Source organism: Urocampus carinirostris, chromosome 2 (assembly GCF_059441175.1).
Source record: "Urocampus carinirostris isolate Australia breed hairy pipefish chromosome 2, RoL_Ucar_1.0, whole genome shotgun sequence".
Classification (NCBI taxonomy): domain Eukaryota; kingdom Metazoa; phylum Chordata; class Actinopteri; order Syngnathiformes; family Syngnathidae; genus Urocampus; species Urocampus carinirostris.
The window spans coordinates 20,553,258-20,576,397 of record NC_142350.1 but is presented as its reverse complement, the minus strand read 5'-3'; the positions used below and the strand labels follow the sequence as shown (position 1 = coordinate 20,576,397).

Genomic DNA, 23,140 nt, shown 5'->3' with positions numbered 1-23,140 from the left:
AGCTGCACCGCTTATCCTCAGTAGGGTCGCGGGGGTGCTGGAGCCCATCCCAGCAATCATCGGGCAGTGGGCAGGGGACACCCTGAACTGGTTGCCAGCCAATCGCAGAGCACACAGGGACAGACAACTCGCTCGCTCATTCAAGCTTAGGGACAATTTGGACCGGCCAATCCACCTGAAATGCAGGTCTTTGGAATGTGGGAGGAAACCGAAGTGCCCAGAGGAAACCCACGCAGGCATGGGGAGAACATACAAAGTCTGCACAGGAAGTCCGGTAGCTGGATTTGAACCCACACAGGAGGTTCCCAAGACCTTTAGTGAACAGGTAGATGTTTTTAGGGATCATTTATATGCTTTTGGGGATGGGAGAAGAGCATTTATTTTTTTTGAATTATTTGATATCGGGGAAATTGACCCATTACACGAGCACAATCCTTGTACAAATTAAGCAAGTAAAAAAATGTGCCACTGAATAAAAGTAGGAGAAAAGTGTATGAAGAAAGAAAATGTGCTCAAGTTCTCTTTCTTACCCGTAGTAGTGACTGGGATTCCTCTTTTGCAGTCCCTCCTTTCCCTTCCTGAACTCCTCCACTGCCGCCTCCCCCTGTGTATTGCTGGGACGGCATTTGGCTGATTTTCTCTCCCCCACTGGGAGCGGAACCTCCGCCTGGCCTCGGCCCTCCGCCGTACAGCTTGGCATCTCCCAAAAACGACTTGGTATCTCCGAGATAGACCATGCTGGGTGGGGCCACGCCCCGCTTATGCTGCGAGACCTCGTGGTTGGTGGAAACAAAAGCCATGGACACTGGCGAGGGGAACATGGAGGGTTCGGGTCCCATGCTTTCCTTGGGCATCCAGAGTAGCCCGTGAGCCTGCTCTCCCAGGACCCGGCCTTTGTCGCGCTCCTTTTCCTCGCCGCCCTCGCGTTTGACAATTTCCTCACGGACGCCCTCAGCCAAACGCCCCTCGGGCGGCACCAGTGAGTAGAGGAGCCTGAGGTCGCCCTTACTCTCCTCTTTGATGGCCAAGGTGGAGGGTGCCGAGCAGCCGTTGGCGGAAGGTGTCAGGGATGGCGTCAATGAAGTTGCTGACAGAGAGGCGTCATGGCAGTGGGCAGAGTTGAAATGGTCGAGGAGGGCAGACGAATCGGGCGCCGTGAAGTCGCAGTGGCGGCAGCGACAACACGCGTGGACACGTCTAGAAACAAAGCAAAGAAGACTTCATTCAAACTTGAACCAAGATAGACACCATTCCAGCCTACTTCATCACCGGATCACCACAAGTTGCGCGCGCGCATTGTTGACCCAAAACAGCGGAAGTTTGAATGGAGTGAGAAAAGAGTTGCTGTTTTAGATTCACAAATTAGAACTGCAGTTCTAACCCTAACCTAAGCTAAGAAAAAGGGCAACAATTTTAAGCATTCACAAGCACTTCATCTTAAATCCAAGCACTTTTCAAACCGTGACAAAACAACATTAAAATTCAAGCATTCTCAAGGATTTCGGGCACCCGTACGAACCCCGTTTTTCTGTCATTTGGCTGGTGAAAGGTGACATGAATTCTATCGTTCTGCCTCAACAATGCGCGCGCAGCATGCCTACTTGTTTACAGACACGGAAGGTTTAACATTTTTGTCAGCTTACCTGTAATGTCTGAAGATTTCTTCCTCCACCTCTGTGATGAAGTGACACTTTGAGCATGAGTACTCTCGGCCCGTCTCCCTGTCCGGCCCACTGCTGGCGACTTCCTGTGCCTCGGCCTTGACGCGCGGCGGCGCCCCCTTCAGGTTGATCAGGCCGTGACAGCCATCGTAATGTTGCAGCAGCACGTCGATGTCGGTGGTGGCGAAGCCGCACTGGTCGCATAGGTGAGTGACCCCTGTTGACACAAAATAGAAAGCTGAAAACTACATTGTTGCAAATCCTCACATCATCTCTATAACTTATCACTTATTATTTCCTTATGCTGATACTTTGACCTTTTTTGTAAATCGCTCATTCAATGCCACGGATCCACAAATATATTTTCGACATATAATTTTTAGATCTCGAGAAAACAGTTTTTGTCTAAATATTGTTGAGACGAATCTCTGCCCATATGGGTATTAGGTAAAAATTACAGTAATATATAGAAAGTTATTAATACTTTCAGTTGCAGGAAGTTCTTCCCCTTACAATTTACCACTGGGAAGCGCTACCTTAATTCTTTAATAAATGTCCAGAATTGATACGTACTTCTCGCAATAAAACAGATTTCATAGTGCCCTGTTTAGGTGTAGCATGCCATACAAACTAAAGCCAGGTGCTGTCAATCGTGAGCTAAGAAGAAATGCAATGACAAAGCATAGCCACCAGAGAGCAGTGTTGGAGTCATTTTTAAGCTAACTTGATGAGAAAACTTTGCAACAGTCTCAAGCCTTTACAAGCACTTCACTAAAATTCAAGCACTTTCCAATCTTTGAAACCACATCATTAACATTTAACTATTTTCAAGGATTTCAAGCACCCGTACAAACACTGTATGAAATACTGAGCTAAATAATTTACCTTGTGAGGCAACAGGGTCGGAGGGGTGAACAACAGACGCGGACATCACACTAGGGTCACTTCTGGGATAAGGAGGAGGCGTTGACTCGTTTGATTCTTGCTGTTTGGTAGACGGGGGGAACTTGATGCTACATTTTGGACAAGTGGGCTTCCGGCACGCAAAAGGGTGCGATACCTATTCAAGAAAGAAAAAATGAGATTGCCATTGCATATTTGATATCTCAATTTTACAGGACTATCCTACATTTTGTAGTGATGGGAACCGGTTCCTTCGGCGCTCAGCTTACAGAAAATGGCTGGCTCTTTCGCCTCCCTAACAGCTCTTGGGATTTTTTTTTTGTGATTTATTACTATTAAACATTATGCACCAACTTAATTAATGATTAATGTAGAAAACGTATTATGCTACTGTAATCCCTTTTCCTGTTTTAATCTACATTGAACTTCTCCCTAATTTAATCTCTGAAATTGGTTACACTAAGCAAACACAGAGGTGGTATCACGTATAATGACCAGTCACGAGCGCCCTTTTGAGTGAGTGAGAGCTAGAAAGCGCGAGGGAAATAAAAAATAGAGACACAGAAAAAGAAAAAAGGAAAACAATAACACAGAGAGAGAAAAAATAGCAAGAGAATGAGAGCGAGAGAGAGAGAATGGTTGGGCGAGATAAAAAGAAAAAATATAGAAAGGTCGAGATTAAAAAGATAAATAGAAAGAAAAAGAGAAAGAGAATGAAAGAGAGATCATGAAAGAGATTAGAGCGATGATGAAAAGATTGAGAGAGAGAGATGGAAAAAGACAGAAAATACACAGGAGAAAGTGAAAGGAAGATGGTAAGGAGAGAGAAAAACAGAAAGTGAGATACACAAAAGAGAGTGTGATAAATAGTCATGAGGAAAGAGAAACAGAAAGAGAAGTAGAGAGAGAAAGAGTGAACAAGAGACAGAATCGGAGGAAAGAGAAAGAGAGAGGGAGGGAGAGAGATGAGGATAAAGAAAGAGACATAGTAGAAAGGGAAAAAGAACGAGAAAGAGCGAAAGCAGGAGAGAAAGGCAAGAAAAAAGAGAGACCGGAGATAGAGATAAAGAGATGGAACGAGGGATAGAGAGAGCAATCGAGAAAGAGAGCAAGAAGAAAAGTGAAATAGAGAAAGACATGGAGAGAAAGATAGAGAAAGCTAGATAAGGACAGAGGTAGAGAAAGAGAGATCGAAAAAGAGACCGAAAGAGCGGGAAAGCATTTAAAAGGGAGCCAGCTCCTTATTGATGTGGAGCTGGCTCTTATCAGTTCAAAGAGCCGGTTCATTGAGCTGGTGCGTTCGGGGACGACTCATCACATCACTACCATTCTGCTAATTTTCTCCACTGGAACTAACAACGCACCTCTCCTAGATGCTTCTGCGGCTGACATAGGCCCTGCGGACAGTACATGCAGTGCTGGATGCAGCATCGGTGTATGGAGTGATTGTGCTGGTAGTGCAGCAGCAAAGGAGCCACGACGATCACATCTGGCGGGTGCGCTACCGAGTAGCGGAAATCGCACAATTGGCAGTTGTAGCTGGTGACTACCGCCTCCACGTCGCCACCGCCCGGGTCGCCTGGGAAGCAGACAAATGTCGCGTCAAAAAGGTCAACCGGGTGGCAGGGTTACACCGCCAGAGAGCTTGGGCGATGCGAACAGCAACACACAGAGACAGAAGGATTACAGATGTTTCTATTTCATGATTTGATGTGGGTCTGTGGTGTCATTTAAAATATGTATAAGGCATAAAAATCGGTTCTGTGTCTAAAAGGTGAGAAGGGTGTGGAGGAGATATGTCCCAGTACACTGTATAGCCCAACAAAATATTGATGTTTATTATATTGGCTGAATTTCACCTCAAGTGGCTTGCCTGAAAGCAGCTGAAATGTTGCCCTCTGTAACCGGGGTGATTTTTTTCTCTACAGCGGGGGTCGGGTATCTATGGCTCACCAGCCAGATATGGCTCTTTTCATGGATACATGTGGGTCGCAGATCAAATTATATCCACACAAATCTCACCAATAGAGTTCCAAATCTGATGAGCACAGAGTGTAGATGATAATAAGAACGGCCCGGTCAAATATATAAAGAGGATACTCCCCACTACAGTTTACAGTCAAGGTGTTACACCAACAGACAGCTCTTTAAACAGTATTTTTATTCACCTTTCCAGAGAATGTTGGAGAATGGAGAAAACAAAGTCCTGTAAGTTGTGTGTTAATGTACATTTTTGCGCGTTTTCCTGTACGTTTTTGAGCGTATTTATCTCATGTTTTTGTGCATGTTTATCTATATGGCGATTGATATTGTTAGTTTATGTACCGTTTATTTTTATTGCTGTTCTGTCGCTAGTGAGGTGCAATAAATATTAATATGTTGTATAACACAACTACCCGTCCGTTCTTATCTATTAAGTTTACTCGAATACTGCTTAGAAAAAAATCTAATTGTTTGACATACAAAAACGTTTTCAGTAACTGAAACAAGTTATTTCCCTGGTAACTAGTTTATTTTACTCTAGAGTAATTTAGTTACTAACTCAGTTGCTTTTTGAAAAAGTAGTGAGTGACTAACTACCGTGAAATTCGGACTGTAAAACGCAACTTATTTCCAGAGCTTTCATCCCTGCGGCCTATGCAACGATGCGGCTAATTTATGCTTTTTTTTTAAACGACCGCAAGGGGCGCCCAAGCAGTAAAGGTAAGAGTGAGACACGTGGAATGTATGTGACGAGGATGACGTAAATGTTTAATTCTACGCTTAAAACACACTACTATTGTATAGCATATGAATAACCTATATTTCATGTTGACAATATCTGTGTATTATTTGCCCTCATGTAGGTTTTAGATCAGGGGATGGTGTCATAATAGTCGGTGGTTTGAAATAATCTGTGGTCTGTGCAGCCCTTTGAGACTCTTTGTGATTAAGGGCTATACAAATAAACATGGCTTGACTTGACTTTAATGAACCTTAGCGCTTTGAGCAAGAATAAAATTAGCATGAACTATCATGGAAAAGGCGTCAATCAAAAGGGGAGTGCTAACTACCACATCAGGAATAATTTTACAAGTCTTTTATTTGTAAACTGAAGTAATGTGGCAACACGAATGGATTACAAGAAGCAACGTCCAAAGAAGCAGAAATGTTTAAGGCGGATTCCTAATCATATTTCGTGTTCTGGAGTGAATATTGTTCACGGTTGGATTCCATGGATTGTCCTTGATGTAAGTAAAGAAGCCATTTTCACGGACATTCAAAAAGTTGAAAATGGTCAGTGGAAGGAATGGTGAGTTACCCTGGCTTTATAGTTTTCGGGTATCTTGTTTCAGACTGATTGTGATGTTTATGTGATGACTATATTTTAAAATGGTCATCATGTCTTGAATCTCAAACGTTAAGCTTTCCAATGATATGTGGCATGACGTATTTCAGTGACCGGTGACATCGTACTGACACGTATGTTTATCAAGAGTCCGACGTCCCGCCGGCAGGTCGTCGTAACGTTAAGAGTTTAAGGAACTGTATATTATTAAAACCCTTTTTGTATACCAGCTTTCTTTGAAGTAGCTCATATTTCAATGTGGGCACTTGTGCCTTATAGTCAGGTGTGGCTTTTGTTCGTACAAAATGTTTATTCCTTTTAAAATGTGCCGCTTAAAATCAGGTACGCCTTATAGTCCTAATTTTACGATAATTACTTCTTTAAAGTAACGTGCCAAACACCGGCGGTCATAATTACCTTGACTGACGCCCGATGACAGATCCTTGCGACTTTTGAACACGTTGTCCCTCTCGCCTTCCTTTCTCGAGTCGACGGGGCTTGGCGTGTTCATCCTGTGCCGTTGCTCAAAGTGCTCCAGAAGCTTGGCCGAGCCTCCCGACCACTCGCTGCTCCAGCTGCAGAACTTGCACCAGTAGTACGCCCGCGCTGCCTCGGCCGGCCAGCCTGACGATTCCGCACGAACGGGTACGGAGTACCCCACCAGGGAGTCGTCCTCCGCCCTGACCGCCACTCTCTCGGCCCCGTCCGCCACAGGACTCTTCCCTTTGCTGTGGCTGTCGTTGATGAGCAGCCCGGCTGGCAACGTTTTGGCTTTATTGGGGTGTGAGGACAGGAAGTGCTGCTCCAGTTCTACTGAGTTGCTGCCCATGTAGGTGAAGTTGCAGAACTTGCACCGGAAGTACTTTGTGTTGCCCTGGCAATCAGAGGTCTTGCGGCCGATTCCGATCAGCGTGCCGCCTGATGCCACCTGCAAGCATTTCTACCTTGATGAGGCTGAAACTTCCCAGAGCTAAACTTTTAGTAGATCCTAATATTATTTTAGGTACTGATAAACCTTTGGAGGAAAAAAGGATGTGTCTGAAGTCAGTGACTTGAATTGTCTTTATTGTCATTGAGATCACCGTTTCACGAGTACATCGGAGACTAAATTGATGCCATTCAATTTTTCTTCACAAGGTTTAATTATTAATGTTGGAAAAACTTACTGTAGTGCATGCGAAGCCAAAACAACGCTGGTATTTATAACAGTACGGTCCAGGCTATACTGTATAAGGCCCATTTTCAACTACAGACCGCAGTCAGGGTGCAATACCATCATACCCGGTTTTAGTCGTGGGGTGCTAAGAAATCCAATAAATGGAAGCTAAACTATAAATCTTCACTCTTGAGATACTTTATGATGAAAACCCATGCAACAAACACAAAACATCTCAAAATGCTAGCAAACCACTTGATTAGGCGAGCGGTCGGATAGGCGGAAGTATGCGCAGAACGCAGGCATTCCCTTCCGTCTCTCACCCAGTGCTGTCTGCGCCGAAGGTAAATATGTCGGTATCGTCGCTTTTAGAATTTTGTGAGACTTTGACAAAGTATCTGTCCTTGCACCCTGAAACCATTATTTATGACAAAAATAATGGTCAAAATGAGACTTAACACCCAAGTAACTGTGGTGGTATAAAAGTGGTATACTGTAGATTCCGGACTATAAGCCGCTACTTTTTCTCAAAACGTTCAACCCTTCGGCTTTTTCAGTGATGCGGCCAATTTATGTAATTTTTCTAACGGCCGCCAGCGGCACTCGAGTACCAAAGGTAAGATTTAGACCGGTGGATTATATGCGCCGAGGAAGACTGCAACTTCTTGGCTTGACTAGTGGCGAGAAATCTTTCACTAAAACTGGCCGCATGCGAAAGGCAACTTTTTTGCAAGTCTGCTAGTGGATCCTGACAGCGTGGGGCAGCATCAAAAAATCCACCATCACCAAAAGAATCCCGCATTGGAAATTGGATTCAACAGAGAAAATGGCAAGCTAGAATTCTTTTCAGCTGTGATGTCATCAGCCAAATACAACTGTGCCGCCGTAGGAAAAAAACCTCTCAGCACTTGAACGCATCCTCTCTGTATGTCAGTGCAATTAAATGCCGCTGCAACTTTAACTAAGCGAACCCTTAACATATATTCAAGGGCTGCGAGGTGAGGAAACCCGACGCCCATCTGTTTTCCATTAGGCTGGCCCGGTAGACTATAGGTGATTATAACGTGCTTCATGCTGGCTTAGAATGACATTACTACCGTACGACGTGGTTTTATCTCGGAGCACATCTGCGGTCCAATGCTGGAGGTTGGCGGCCCAGCAGCAGCAGTTTGTAAATGAAAACAAAAACCTTCTGGAAAATCCAGATGTAGAATTCCAATTTTTAATTTTGGGGTTCGTACGCATTTTAATGGCAAATTTCAAGCACTTTTTAAAGGTGGTGTCTGTAACTTCTAAATGTTCTACTTACTGAAACCATCTTCTGGCTGAAATCATCATTCCAGCCAGCTGCTTGTATGGCGCGTGCACATATGTGTCTATATTTTTTCATCTTGTTTTTGGGTTCGCATTTAGGTTGTATTTGAAACAGTCCTTTTCTTACTTTCACCATTTTCCTCATAGAATAACCGAGAACAACTAGCACAGCCCTGAAAGAAAGAAACCCTGTTTGAATCATGTAATTTACAGAGCCACAAATACATCTGCAATTTACATAGGTGATTTTTAATCTTGGGTGTGCATTTATCCAAATGATTTTTAGATCTTGAATAAATTGCAAATACTGTATATTCCTTCTTGAGACAATTCTCTCCCATATGTATGATGTGTAAAAATGACAGTAATGTGTAGCTCACACTTCCAGTTGCAGGAAGTTGTTGCTATTACAATTTACCACTGGGAAACGCTAACTTAATTTTCTGTGTGGCTCATAATAGATGTCTATAATTGATACATAATACATGCACCAATACACATTTCACCGTGCCCCGTATGGGTGTAGCACAAACCCGTCCTCTTGGGTGCAATACTATACAAACTAATCCCAGCTGCCGTTAATTACAAGGGAAAAAATGCAATGACAAAGCAAAGCCACACCAGAAAATTGTAGGAGTAATTTTTAAGCGGCCTCGTAGGAAAACATGACAAAAATTTACAAGCACTTCAACCCCAAATTTTCATTCCTTAAAAAAAAAAACAGTAAATTCAAGCATTGAAAACCAAGATTGTAAAATCATTTGTAATACATTTGGAATCTGATTTGATTACAATCCTACATTTTGAGATCCCCATTTTTATCTTTTTCTACCGCCAAACGCTACGGCTATGATCTCCGTGGCTCAACGGGAATCCCGTCTTGTAAATGACGGAATGGAACTTTTCAAACATGTGCAAAAGAGGGAGCATGGGAAAAAAATAAGGGAACAAGGATTAGAGACTCCTTTGATCCCTTTTCATTTTTTCAGTGTACAACTTTGACTTGTCCTAACATATAGCCCTGGGATTTTTTTTCTGTGAATCTGTGAGTTATACGCCTGTACTTGTGATGTGCATTTTAGATGAGTAAAGTCGGCTTGCTGATGTTAAACCTAAGGAATTAATTGACTTTCCACTCACAAACATGAATACCTGTGTACACACATACTAGCTCATCTGTCTTAATCCAATGGGACAAAAATATCGAGGTTAAAATCTTGGGTACTCTCAAATCCTTGCTGTGGCTAAGCCTATTTTAAGAAAGGTGTTAATATATGTAAATTAAAAATACATAAATACTCAAGATGCATGATAATTGACGGGCCAATCTTTATCAAAACGATACAGGCCATGATGTCGAACTCAGTTTGGCTCTGGGGCCAGGTCCAAACTTTCTGTTCTGTGGCGGCCCGGATAAGTGAAAGAATGTCAGCTCCAATTTTGTAATCAACTTTTTCAGTATTTTACTTTATTGTTCAATCTACATTAATGACCTACCCATTATTAGGGATCTTTTCTAAACATAAAAAAAAAAAATCACAAACAATGAGGAAACAGATTTTAACGTTTAGCTTTGAATGTGTTACCTCGTTTATTTTAACAGTTCAGTGGATGCCGTTTTACACCTGAACCAACTTACCACGCTATACAAACTCATCACTGCCCTCTAGCGGCCAGAAAGAGCATTTGGTTTGCATTTACTTAAACAATCCTAACTTCTGATAGAAATGACTAAGAGACTCGCTTCTTTTTGACGCAGTCAAAAATGTATGGCGGGCCGGATTAAAACATCCAGCGGGCCTTGGGCCTTGTGTTTGCCATGCCCAATATAGGCAAAATATGACACCAAAGGCCTGGTAGAAAAAAAAAGACATGATAGTCATTTGACACCATGCCATAATAATCAGTCATAACTACATGTAAAAAAAAATTAAGAGTGCATATATTTTGATTTTCTATACAAGAAGAAGTACAACATGGTTGTGTCTCCTCTACTTTTTTTATAACATGGACAAGGCATTGAACACAGGTCTTGGTCTCGAGAAGCAAGATTTTATTGGTAGGAAAAAAAAAACAGTTGTGCATATCTAATCGTATCAATGTATCGTTACGGGAAACATTACAAAAAAGTGACAAAGTTCAAGTCTGTATTCCACTCATGTGAATGTAGCTTCTTACCTGGATGTCATAAGTTCCGTTCATCATCACTGTCCTGTGTTGCGGATGGTGCAGCTCCTGCCTGCTAACGGTAGACTCTTTGGTTTGGTTCCTGATCCCTTCTCCTGTAGGCATGGCTGAGGGTAAACAAAGATGGATGGGAAATTCAGTGTTGGGAAGCCATTGGGTTTTGGCGAGGCCACGACCAAAAAAGGTGATATGAGGGAAATGCAATGGAATGGTTAAATTAATGTCAAATTTTGAAATAACAAACATCAGTAATATATTTTACAATCAACTTGACACTCAAGTAGCACCAGTTAAAGAGACATCAAAATATATGAAAAGTCGGAAATTAAAATTGCGGACAAGATACTACAGAAAGGAAATTATTGGTTAACTGATTCTCTCCCAAAGACAGCTATACAAGTCAAAGACTGCAATACACTTCACGCATCCATTCAAGCTAGGCTGCCATTGACGGCAATAGACGTCGAAAATCCATGTTAGTCAGACTGCCATTGACGGCAATAGATGTCTAAAAAATCATTTTTACTAGTCTGCCATTGACGGCTAAAGACGTCAAAGTCATATTCTAGTAAGGCTGCCATTGACGACATTTTACTGAGGTCGGGCCAAAAGACCTGTTTTTTTCTTAATAGTTTTCCTCCTGGCTGCAACCAGTGGTGACGATTCCGGGTCATTTTCATCCATTTTATTCTTTAAAGTCAGTTCCTTTGGAACGTGTTACTGGAACGCAATTATAGTAACATGTTACTAATAAAATTGTGTGATTCAATTGTAATAGATTGCTGAATTTTTGTCTTTTTTTGTAAAATATTTTTAATACACCATGCCTGGAGGAAAAAGGAAAAGGTCAGAAAAAGATGAAGAAATATTCAAATGGTTTAAAGACAAAATGGATATTGAGTGTTTCGGCTCGGTGTGCTATTGCAAGCTCTCAAGATTGCAAAAGACAAAAAATGGGGAGAGGTTCACTGCTTTCACAGGTTTGTGTGGTATTTTGGGGTAGCGGGGGAGGACACAATTGATGTGGAGTACTTCACCTTTATTCGATTTCCAGCTCTCAAGATTGCACACAAGACAATAAATATGAAGGGTTCACTGCTTCAACAGGTTTGTGTAAATGTTTTACTCTATCAATTTAATTATGTAGATAGATACTTTATTCATCCCCGTGTTGTGGCTATTTCTTAGCAGTTTTAGGGGGTTGCTTCAATGTGAGTATATATGCTAATTTGTAACGAATTCCTGTAGTTCAGTAACATGCCCAACACTGATGACAAGTATAACAGTATCGATTGTGTCTTCTTGAAACGGTGTTATTTTGGTAAGGGGAAGACAAAATGGGGAAGCACGGCGGCGCAATGGTTCGTGCGTGTGCGGCACAGTTCTGAGGTCATGAGATTGAACCTCCTGTGTGGAGTTTGCATGTTCTCCCCGTGCTTACGTGGGTTTCCTCCGGGCACTCTGGTTTCCTCCCACATTCCAAAAACATGCATGTCCGGTTAATTGGCTGGTCCAATTTGTTCGTAGGTGTGAATAAGCAAGCGAATCGTCTGTCCTTGTGTGCCCTGCGACTGGCTGGCAACCAGTTCAGGGTGTCCCCTGCCCACTGCCCGAAGATAGCTGGGATGGGCTCCAGCACCCCCGCGGCCCTACTGAGGATAGGTGGTGCCGATGATGGATGGATGGATGGATGGATGGATGGAAGACAAAATGGATATGCAGTGTCTCCCTTGTGTTAGTTTGCAAGCTTTCAAGATTGCACAATGAACATGAATACCGCTTCCACAGGTTGGTGTACCTGTTCTATTCCATTTCTTAAATTATACAACCATTTGTAGGTAGTTTTAGGGGGTCTGCTTCAATGTGAGCATATATGGTCATTTGTAACTATTTAACTTCAGAGTAATGATGGGGGTGACGCAATTACTTTTTAAATGAAGAAACTAGTGACTGTAATTACTTTTTTTCAGCGACGCGCCTTTACACGGCTAATGACAAACCCCACGGACACACCGTTCAACTTGTAACTTTGTGTTGTTTACAAGCACTTTGCATGGACGGTGCAAAACAAGCCAAGCTAGGAGTTACCTAGAGGTGTGTTTGGGGGCGCCATGTTGTGGAGAGCCAGGATTTGTGTGTCAAGAGCAGCGTCCTGTCGTGTGCGGTTGTGCAGGCCGAGGTGATACTTCCTAAAGTGCTTCACCAGGTCTGCGGGGTCATTGCCGTAGTAACCGTAACCGCACACGTTGCACTTGAAGTCCTGAAGCTTGGGGGAGGGGCTGGAGGAGAGCGGCGGCGTGTCCGGGGACGACTGGGCCCTGCAGGGTTCCGCCCCAGGGGCATCACCCGCCCTCGCCTCGTCTTCGGGGTACGACTCGGCCGCTTTGTTTCCTCCTGAGGAAGGCCTGCCTCCGCCCCCTACGCATCCCCTCCTCCCGTCTCGCTCCTCATTGCCGAGGGATGGGGGCGAGAGAGACGAGCTAAAGCACTCACTTTCTCCTTCTTCCTCCTCATCGTCGGGCTCCTCGTCGCCCCGGACACGCTCTTCCGGCTCGGAGGGCCGGCTTATTCGGTCGGCCTCGGCTCCCACTCGCCCCTCGTCTTCCTCGCCGTCCTCCTCCTCTTCGCCCGCTGGTCTTCTTCCCTCTTCTTCTTCCTCTTCTTCACCTCCCACACTGCGGATAGGGGGATTCTTCTTCCTCACCATTGCTGTAAAGAGAGACAAAGAGGGATGTTACTTTTACTTGCAGACTATATGGACACAAAAACGTGGGGAATAGGAAATAAACAATACACAGGGTTCGTACACCTTTTTCATGGCCAAGTTTAAGCACTTTTGAAAGACTTTCAAAGCCAATTATATTGTCCAATTATCCTGTACCGTTAAATGCATACATTTGGTGTGAATCGTGTATTTTACAGAGCCAAGCGTATATCTGTGATTTAATCTTGGATGTGCTTTTAACGAGACATGTGATTTTTAGATCTTGAGTAAATCGCAAATGTGTTGGTCAAAAATGACAGTAATACTCAGCTTACATTTCCAGTTGCAGGAGGTTATTCCCATTAAATACCACTGAGTAACACTACACTAATATTTTGCTTGGCCCATGATAAATGTACTTAATTGATAACTGTAATACTTGCACTAATAAACATTTTATACTGCCCTGCTTATCTGAACATGCACCTATACTGTAGGGTACGGTGACGCTTTAAAAGGACGATGACATACAAACGAATCCCAGCTGCTGTTTATCACAGGCGAATAAGAAATGCAATGGCAAAGCGAAACTACCAGGGAGCAGCGTCGGCGCCATTTTCAAGCAGACTTGTTTAGAACATGGCAACAATTTTACGCATTTACAAGCCAAAAGCACAACGTTAAAATTCAAGGATTTTTAAGGATTTCAAGCCCACGTACAAACCCCGTGGGAAACAAACAATATTCTAATACAGTGGTAGCTCTTCACATGAGCACCTCTAAACACAAGTATTCGTATTTAGGACAAGTTCTATTTGCAACAAAAATCTTGCTCCCCATCCAAAGAAAAATCCAGATCAAAGACGGTCCCAGAGGCTCCCACTAGAGACCGCTCGTGACCGCTCGCCACCAGCATCAGCTAGTTCCAGCTTGCACATGTAAAGTACTCCAAGTAAAAAAGATGTGCCGTAAGTGCACTTGACGGTCTCTTGATCTCATACCGGTCAACCTTAAAAACACAACACAGCAACCACACAAAAATAGTATTTTTATTTTTTTCCCATATACAATCTTTTTATCACATAAACAACATGAAAAAAAATCATCGAAAGACGTATAAAATACGGGGGAAAATATAAGGTAAGGTTGACAAATACAGGTTCAGTAGTAGTTACTCAATACCAATAATTTTGAATTTTTATCCAGTCAAATTAAATCAAATTCATTTGTGACCACTGTTCACTTTAAAAGGCCAGAAGTGGAAAATCGGTATCTGAAATCAGCTACCGATCAATGCTCTGACATATCCCTACCAAGCTGTTTTCACAATACTGAAATTGCATGATGAACATAATAATGAGGGAAATCATTCAGTAGACAACATAGCACTCTCAATTACCACTTCAGTACTGTTGCCAATTATACCAATAGCATCATGATGTGAAGCTACTTTACGTCCTATGTGATAAAGCACAACAATAATAAATTACTGAACTCAGTTGTAACCTAAAATCTAATTTACATTTTACACAAAATACAACAATAAATAGAGGAAATGAATGCAAAGAAGCAAAATAAATGCAGAGGAATGGACTGTAGGCTGAATTATGTATAATGAGCAATATGATTCTGGTACCAAATGGGTGATTAAAATCAGAACGCTTCCTGAGATACAGACAAAAATACTCTTTGCGGTATCCACGATGGTCTTTCCTTAGCCTGCCTTGCCATGCAACTGGTAAAACAAAGTAATTTATGTTTGCCAGGGCCCACGCCTCGACCAACCTTGGCACTTACACTCTGCATGTGTGTATGTGAGATAGAGTGCGGGGAACAGAGGAAAATCTCATCTGATGCTAACCACACCCAAGTCAAAAGTCATCACAGAGACACGCACACACTCGGGTGTATATACACTAAGTGGGAAAACGACATCGTTGTGGCGAGGCGATGACGCAAACAGTTCCAACATTAGGGGTTTGCGATTGACCAAACTGTGTTTCCATCTGTCAGGCCACGGACGTCCGTCAGATGAGGGTCATAAAACTGCAAATTCAATCAGAACCAATTTGATGCTAACATGCGTGTGCCAATTCCAGGATACCAATTTATGCACAAGTATAACAGTGACTTTGAAACTCCAGGCTTCTTGTCTTCTACCGGTCACTGGTGAGATGTAAAATATCCAGGAACCCACTAAACCTTCTCATTGCACCACATATATGGACAAGCAGCTATTTACACCTACGGACAATGTAAACTTCAGTTAACATAAGAATATATTTTCGGAAATGTGGGGGAAAACCTCACGCAAGCACGCCAAGATGTAAAACCAGAGCCACTAAACTATGACACCCAGTAACCGCGATGATGCTGCATAATAAAAAAGTCAGTCTGACTATCAAATTAGATGCAATTCTAAAACATCTCTTAAAACGTCATCACAACATCAAGTGCAAGAATTTGTTTTTAAAGATTCAAATCAGAAACTGATAGAATTACATATGGGTCCGAATTTGGACTTGATCCCGCCACCACACAGCCCGAGTAGGCTTCAGGCTGTATGCACAGGTTGGAACCATTACTATCAAGTGCAATTAAGTGCAAACCACCACAAAACACTGACTTCACTGCATATCAGCAACTGCTACTCACTACAATTACCCAACCCCGCCTCCGAAGAAAACAACGCTAAGCGGCCCCACAATATGACAGGTAGGACGAATGTGACGCTTAATCGTTTCCATCATCCTGAATTAGATGCTAGAACTATTATCGAAAATTGATGATAATGACCCGGAGACGATTGCTGAGGGACATGCTGACATGAGCCTAACAACTTCCCCACTAGGGGGAGAAAGAATTAAGACAAAGTATAAAAAGATGATTTCAGGTTTTTGTGTCACTGAGAAGGTAAACCAAAATAAATTTATCTCAGCTCACTTTTACACAATAGCAGACCTGGGCTCTTCGGTCCTCAAGGGCTGTATGCCATTCATGATTTCAAAGATTTCTCTTCCTCAACTCAGGTGATACTTTGAGCTTAACAATCCTGGTCATTGGAATCACCGGTATTGAAGCCGAGAAACCTCAAAAATCAGGCAGGACATGTGACCCTCAAGGACAGGATTGCAGAGGACTGCCCAATTCAATGCTCATCATACAGCAACAATTACTTTCATTACTTTCAATCCAACAAGGCAGTCATTTTGGTAATTACAGCCCCCACCCCTGTTTCAAAATCACACACAAAAAAGTATGTTTTATATATATATATATATATATATATATATATATACACCCTTGCAGACAGGCATCATTTCGCTTCTGGTAAAACCTTAAGTTTAACTAGGTTTTCCAGGAAAGGCAGCTTTGCTCCAAAAGAACAAAGCAGTTATTTAGATATCATTGTCACACGTGATTACATGATGCCATACTGATGGGACCTCATGGCTTCGTTGGCTTGTCACTTCAAGTTAGCACTCTTTGAAGAGAAAAGTTAATAACAGCGCTGTATATGAACGCATATGCTTTTATGCCTAGACAGACAAAACATATGTGTTTCTGAAACCAAGCCAGGTTGTAATAGGATCCAGTCACAGGCATCAGTTACTCAAGGAGTATACATAGGAGGGATGCTCTTTAAGCGCTAGCCAAGTGTTGGTGCGATTTATAGATCATCAATAGGAAACTGTGGAGCTTGAATCAATGAGGCTAGTAAAGTATGGCATAGAGCTGTATGAAGGACTCTACAACTGGAACCTATCACATTTAACCTTCTTATTACCATGGGGGCGCCGGCGCCCCCGTTTGAGAAGCGTTTTTTAAATTACCACAACTCCTCGACCGTTGAGCGAAAAGAAAAAGTTCAAAAAGTTCCTTGAAAAAGATAAGACTGCTTTGAATGCAACCCTTGATTTCAAATAAATTCAATGATAGTAGTTTTCCAAACACCCACAAAGTGGAAAAAACTTCCCACAATGGATTATCTAACAGGCATTGGTATCACAGGCCTCCACATGTAGGAACCGTCAAATCAAAGGCAAAAAAGGTACACACAGAGGCAAAGCAAAGCAGAGATGGAGTGTTAACCGTTAGCCTTTTTTCTACCGATCAATTTATGAGAGAGAAAAATAACTGAGTAAGAACATTTCTAGAAAATCTGAGAGTGCCAAACCCTTCAAAACGGTTAATAAAGGAGAGTGGAGGTTGGATGAAGGAACAAGTTTGTCCGGAGCAGACCCATCTCAACCTAGAGTAATCAAAAAATTCCAGATAGCCTGAATGATACTTAGTCAATAAAGGATAATCAGACGACAGTTTTTTGGGGATGAATAAACATCTGAGTGACAATGTAACTGCATCCCTGACTCTGAGTTTTAAACAACAAGCCATTAGTGTCCTGTGACAGTGAATGAATTGGCAAACAACGCTTACAAAAACCACATACCTATTCAAAAAAACTAACTGTACAGTACATAGTGCTCTCTCTGAAAATTTGTGATTCAGTGACATCCAGATAGTAGAGTCAGCAACTCCATCTAGTAAAATAGCACCGTGCCAGAAGCATCATCATAAAACTTGAGACTAATTAGGCACTTGAAAGACCTTTCAAATCCATCTCAGTTACTAAACTGCACTCTTCCCTGTTGTACGTCTTTTGTGAATGCACTTGCTCCATATGGCTCCAATCTTTTATCCGTCACTCGCAATTCAGATGTCACTCACACACCGACACACACACACACACACACACACACACACACACACACACACACACACACACACACACACACACACAAACGTTTATCAGGCACTTAGTTCTGCCAAATTTAATTGGTTCCTGTCTTATCGTGACACAAATTGTGGCGTGAGCGAGTGAATAACATCTTATTGAGTTAGGACCATTGGCTAACAATAGTTGGTTTCATCAAAGCTCTTAGTTTTTTTTGGGAAGAATATTTAAAGTCAAATAAAAACCCTATAAAGTGGGTATTACCATATGCGATTGAGGGGGAAAAAAATGAAACAAGAGCAGACAGTGGATCTCTTCTGTGATTTCAATAATCTCTAACCTGAGTTTATAAGACCGAGTAGTCTAGCCTCTTGTCTGGGATCTAATGTTACATAAGCACATAGACAAACACACACACACATGCACACAAATGGACGCAATCAGATGCATTAAAACGCAGAGCTTCTCCTACAACAATGTCTGAGTGTGTGAATGTCATCAAATATAGCATGTGTGCTCAAGTTGCAAATATTTTATATGATGCATTGCTCCAAAAGTTTGCCTAGGCGGCTAACTCCAGTTTATATGTTAAATCAGTGCTTTTTCTTATTAACTGAAAAAGATCTATTGAAGCCTTTTTGAAAGTGACTCATTCTGATTTTTTCTAACTTGTGATGTAGCAACAAGGTGCATTTTTAGAACAAGGCCTCAACGGAATTTCTTTGCACATGGCGCCAGCTTTTTTACTTTAAGAAACAATAAAACTTTCCGCAATTTGACAAATGTTAAGAAGACATACGGGAACAACTTCAAATTGGGGACACAAAAAATGCCGCCTTTAGGCCATTCAACCTTTTTGTTAGCTATGTGAAAAGCTCTGACGAATAAAATGAGCATCTGTAATTAAGTATAGTTAAAACAGGTTGCCACCACTGAGGAACAACTCGTATGGATGTCTTGCGTGTGCACACACACGTGCACCTATTAGTCCTATTGATGTATACATAGCTGTTATAACTGTTGGTTTAATATGTTCTGACCTCTCTGATGAAATAACCCGAACTAGATTAATGTAAAATGGAGAAAAATAACACTTGCATGCAGAGACCTGATAGTTTAGGGAATTACTCTGATTGGGAGCATGTAAACATTGATGTAAAACTTGCTATAACAGCACACACAGGCACACATTAATTATTTAAGTATTGATTGGTAGGGGTTGATTTCGTCTAATTGAATTCTACATGATTACAAGTAATGACAAAACCTTTTATAAAAGGCCTGGAATTAGTAACAACGGTTCTGTGCTATAAATGTTAACCAATCAATAGTGATCCTCAAGGAATTAACCGCCGAAGATTTCTTACTAGGGCAGTGTTCATTTTACCTCTGAAAAGTGATGGGTCCCGGGGACTCACATGCTCAAAAATCTATGGGTCCCAACAGAGATCTATGGTTCCCCATATTTTGTGTTATCTAGGTTGAAATTGTAAATTGGCAAAAAAATATAATGTACCGTATTTTCCGCACTATAAGGCGCACCTAAAAGTCTTAATTTTTTTCAAAAGCTGACCATGCGCCTTATAATACAGTGCGCCTTATATATGGCTCAATATTAAATCGCAAGGTCTCGCAACTTACGCAACAGCCGCCGACTCGAATTTCCCCCGAACGTGGAGTAGTCCGCGGTGTATGCTGGGATTTAAATACCGGCGTTTCATTGGCTAACCAATGTGTCAATCATCATTTGAATCGATCGCTATTGGCTAAAGTTATTCGGAGCCTCGGGTAGGCTAGAGGGCCAAAACAAACCCTGCAATTGGCCGAAAAAGATGTGTCAATCATCAGTTAAATCGATCGCTATTGGCTGAAGTTATTCGGAGCCTCGGATAGGCTAGAGGGCCAAAACAAACCCTGCAATTGGCCGAAAAAGATGTGTCAATCATCAGTTAAATCGATCGCTATTGGCTGAAGTTATTCGGAGCCTCGGATAGGCTAGAGGCCCAAAACAAACCCTGCAATTGGCCGAAAAAGATGACTGAATAGCAAGCTTGCTAAACTACGCCATAAAGAAACATGTTTCATTAGTCTGTATTTGGAAATATTTTACTCTCCTGGATTTACTACACTCACGGTTGTAAGAAGACCATTGTTGCGTATCATTATTGAACGTGAGAACTTAGGTGAGCTATGCGGCTTTATATTTTCCCGGTATCTTGTTTTAGAACGATCTTGATGTTGCTGTGATGAGTTGAGTGAATTAAACTCAATTCCAAGTGTTTATTGTCATATGCACAGTAAAGTTGCGAGTGAAAAAGAAAATAGAAACTAAGGAATGGTTGGCATTTCTTGAATCCCAAGACTTTAACCTTCCGAATGATATTTGAAACGATGCATTTGAGTGACATCGTACAGACACCGGATCCGCACGTGTCTACGACACGGATTTGCTTCTTTGCAAGCTTTGGGAATGTTAAGGGGGTAATCAGTTTGACTGAATCATCTGACTGTTTTGTCGATGTTCCCATTGTAGCGCCCTATAACCCGGTGCGCCCTTTAGTGCGGAAAATACGGTAAATCTATATATTCATTCAGTTTTAATCATCACAGTTTATTGGTAATACAAATCATTTATCACTTCAAGATTTTTCAGTTCACAACAATATTGTAAATTATACAAAATAATATTGCTGAAATAATTATATTAATCTATAATTTCATTCAGTTTTAATCATCACAGTTAATTGGTAACACAAAGCAGTTATCACTTCAGATTTTTCAGCTTACAATATTGTACATTATACAAAATACTGAAAATATTGCCATCCACTGAATTATTTTTTAGCAGTGAAAGCATGGCCAAGTCTTCTTTTTGATGTCGTATCCGTTCATAATTGCCTCTCTCTTCCTGCAGCAACGGAATTTCCATAGCTAATTTGTGGTTTTCATCGTCGTTGTGCCGATCCAATGTGCTGTTCTGAAAGTTCGTATTGCGAAATGATTTATGCAATTCAGTTTTTTTGTCACGCTGGGTACACGCATCACAGAACATGTAGCCTCCATTATCATCCTCCTCATAGCGTACATTTAGTCAATTTTGGCAGAAAAGTCATTTTCTTGCTAGGAGTATTCTTTTATTTTCTTTCGTTGAATCGTTCGCTTCAACACAATTGTTTTTCTTGACTTTGCGATCTTCTGAAGAATCCCTCCACCGTTTTTTCGTTCCGGAATTATTGCCGTTGTTATCAATTTCTGCATTATGTTTCGACTTATTACTGACACTGAAAAAATTACCAATTTTGTGTTGATTTGCACCTAATACGAACTGTTTTTTCAGAGGCATACTTATCTTTCACTCAACGACAAGCACCACAACAATGACATAATCTCTAAGCAACGAGATCTCGTTTGCACAGATCGACGTGCAGACAAAAACTTGAACAGCGAATCCAAAACAACAATGGCGGATCTGCCTGATGAAAAGTTTGGAGTGCGGTAAATCTTTGTTAAAAAAAAAAAGAAATCGGGTAATAATGACAATTTTATGTCAAAAAAGTTGCGTCCCAGGGACGCACGTTGATTTGACACTATGCGTCCCCAGCAAAATGCTACGTCTAGGACGCAGAGACGGGGGCAAACGGGAACACTGCTAGGGTGACAAAAATCCAGAGAAAATGCAACATAGACAAAACACAGTGCAATAGGATGTGGTTGTGTTGCCATCAGATCACTTCCTGGTTAAATTGAATGCTAAAAATATGAGTACAAGAAAATCATTAGAAGGCCACGGAAATATTTTAAAAAGTCCTTGGAAGCCTCAGCCTCATATTTCATTTCCTCCGTCTCGTGAAAAAAAAAAGTTGAAAAACTGGGAGACATGCATGCACACTGAGAGCCGATTCTTATCAAGAGCTGTGACCCGCCCGTGGAAACTTAGCGGCACACAAATGATTTGGCCTCAAAAAAGGCTGATGAAACTGTGATCATACTAGTGATGTGACAATACAGGGCATTAAATACATGACTTTAAGTAGGGAGTTTAGAAAAAGAAGGCCCATATAAAAAGAAGTGCATTAAAGTTACAATACAATCATTCATATAGATGCGGTGCATTTGAGAGCAGATCGTGTTTTTGTAAAAGACTCCCCTACTTGGACTTTTATATGCATCCTCATTCATTGCAGATGGGTGGAGTGTTATAATGAAGGTAAAGTGAGAAAATCTTCGATGGCCTAGGAATGCAATCAGTTGTTCTCACGCCCGTCTTAACTGCTGGTACGCCCTTAGTTATGAACAAACAAAATCATGCACACACAGGTGCAGGCAACAAATTTTACTGCTGAGATTGGCAGTTACTACACACATAATCTTTTCATTGAAAGACTTTTGTTAACAACCTCTCCCCTTTTCCTTTTTTCTTCACTTTGATCCTTTTCTGATATATGCCGCTGATAAATTCGCATGCATGCAAAAAAATGAAACGATAAGATGGGTGTGTCAGTTGAGGCTTCCCCCTTTTCATGCTGTTTTGGAAAACTGACAGCTTGATGTGTCATCGGCGAGCCGAAACTCGAAAGTCTTAGCTGTGCCGTTCAATGTTTACACGTGCATGTATTGAAGAATGAATGAAAACACAACAAATCCCGCTGTCAATCACTCGCGGCCCACCTGATTATTACAAAATAAAATAAAAGTCTTGGCAGAACTTCAAATGTGCAAGTGGAAGAAAGGAACACTGCTTGGAGGCTTGATGCAGGTTGACAAACAATAAGACATCTCACCTGAGGGGGGTCACGTCACTTTTCAAAGTTTCACAACCATTATTACTTGAGGTAACTGTGTCGAGTAAATAAGACTCACCAAACCTGCAATTCAACATTGTGTTTCTCGCTTTTAATTGCACAATTGTTTTTTTAAAAACGCAAAAGACAACAAAGCCATGTGAAAGTCCCGGAAGACAAAACAGTCAGCTAGAAAGGAAGCGAAAGAAGGACAGATTCCAACCAGAGATGAAAAAGGGAGAAGACCTACAAAAGCAGAAGGAACGCGATATGTGAATTCATTGCCTTAAAAGCAGATGGGGGTCAAACGGCGTGATAGCAATCAGACTACACATCTATACTGAGGACCCCTGACTCTTTCTCTCTCTCCT

The 23,140-nt window shown here is 41.7% G+C and overlaps 1 protein-coding gene across 2 annotated transcripts in view; it reads right to left on the bottom strand.

The window, feature by feature from the left end:
• trps1 (trichorhinophalangeal syndrome I) overlaps nucleotides 1–23,140 on the bottom strand; it is a 148,700-nt gene that overhangs the window by 73,369 nt on the left and 52,191 nt on the right. Inside the window, exons 4-10 of one of the 2 annotated variants that reach the window (XM_088329347.1) lie at nucleotides 13,043–13,258; nucleotides 10,541–10,656; nucleotides 6,310–6,820; nucleotides 3,929–4,143; nucleotides 2,547–2,721; nucleotides 1,644–1,878; nucleotides 531–1,197 (exon numbers count right to left, since the gene is read on the bottom strand). In XM_088329347.1, coding sequence (XP_088185473.1) covers nucleotides 531–1,197; nucleotides 1,644–1,878; nucleotides 2,547–2,721; nucleotides 3,929–4,143; nucleotides 6,310–6,820; nucleotides 10,541–10,656; nucleotides 13,043–13,258 — 2,135 coding nt within the window. Of the gene's footprint in view, nucleotides 1–530; nucleotides 1,198–1,643; nucleotides 1,879–2,546; nucleotides 2,722–3,928; nucleotides 4,144–6,309; nucleotides 6,821–10,540; nucleotides 10,657–12,637; nucleotides 13,259–23,140 lie in introns of both variants that reach the window. The other variant, XM_088329345.1, reaches the window with a different exon arrangement.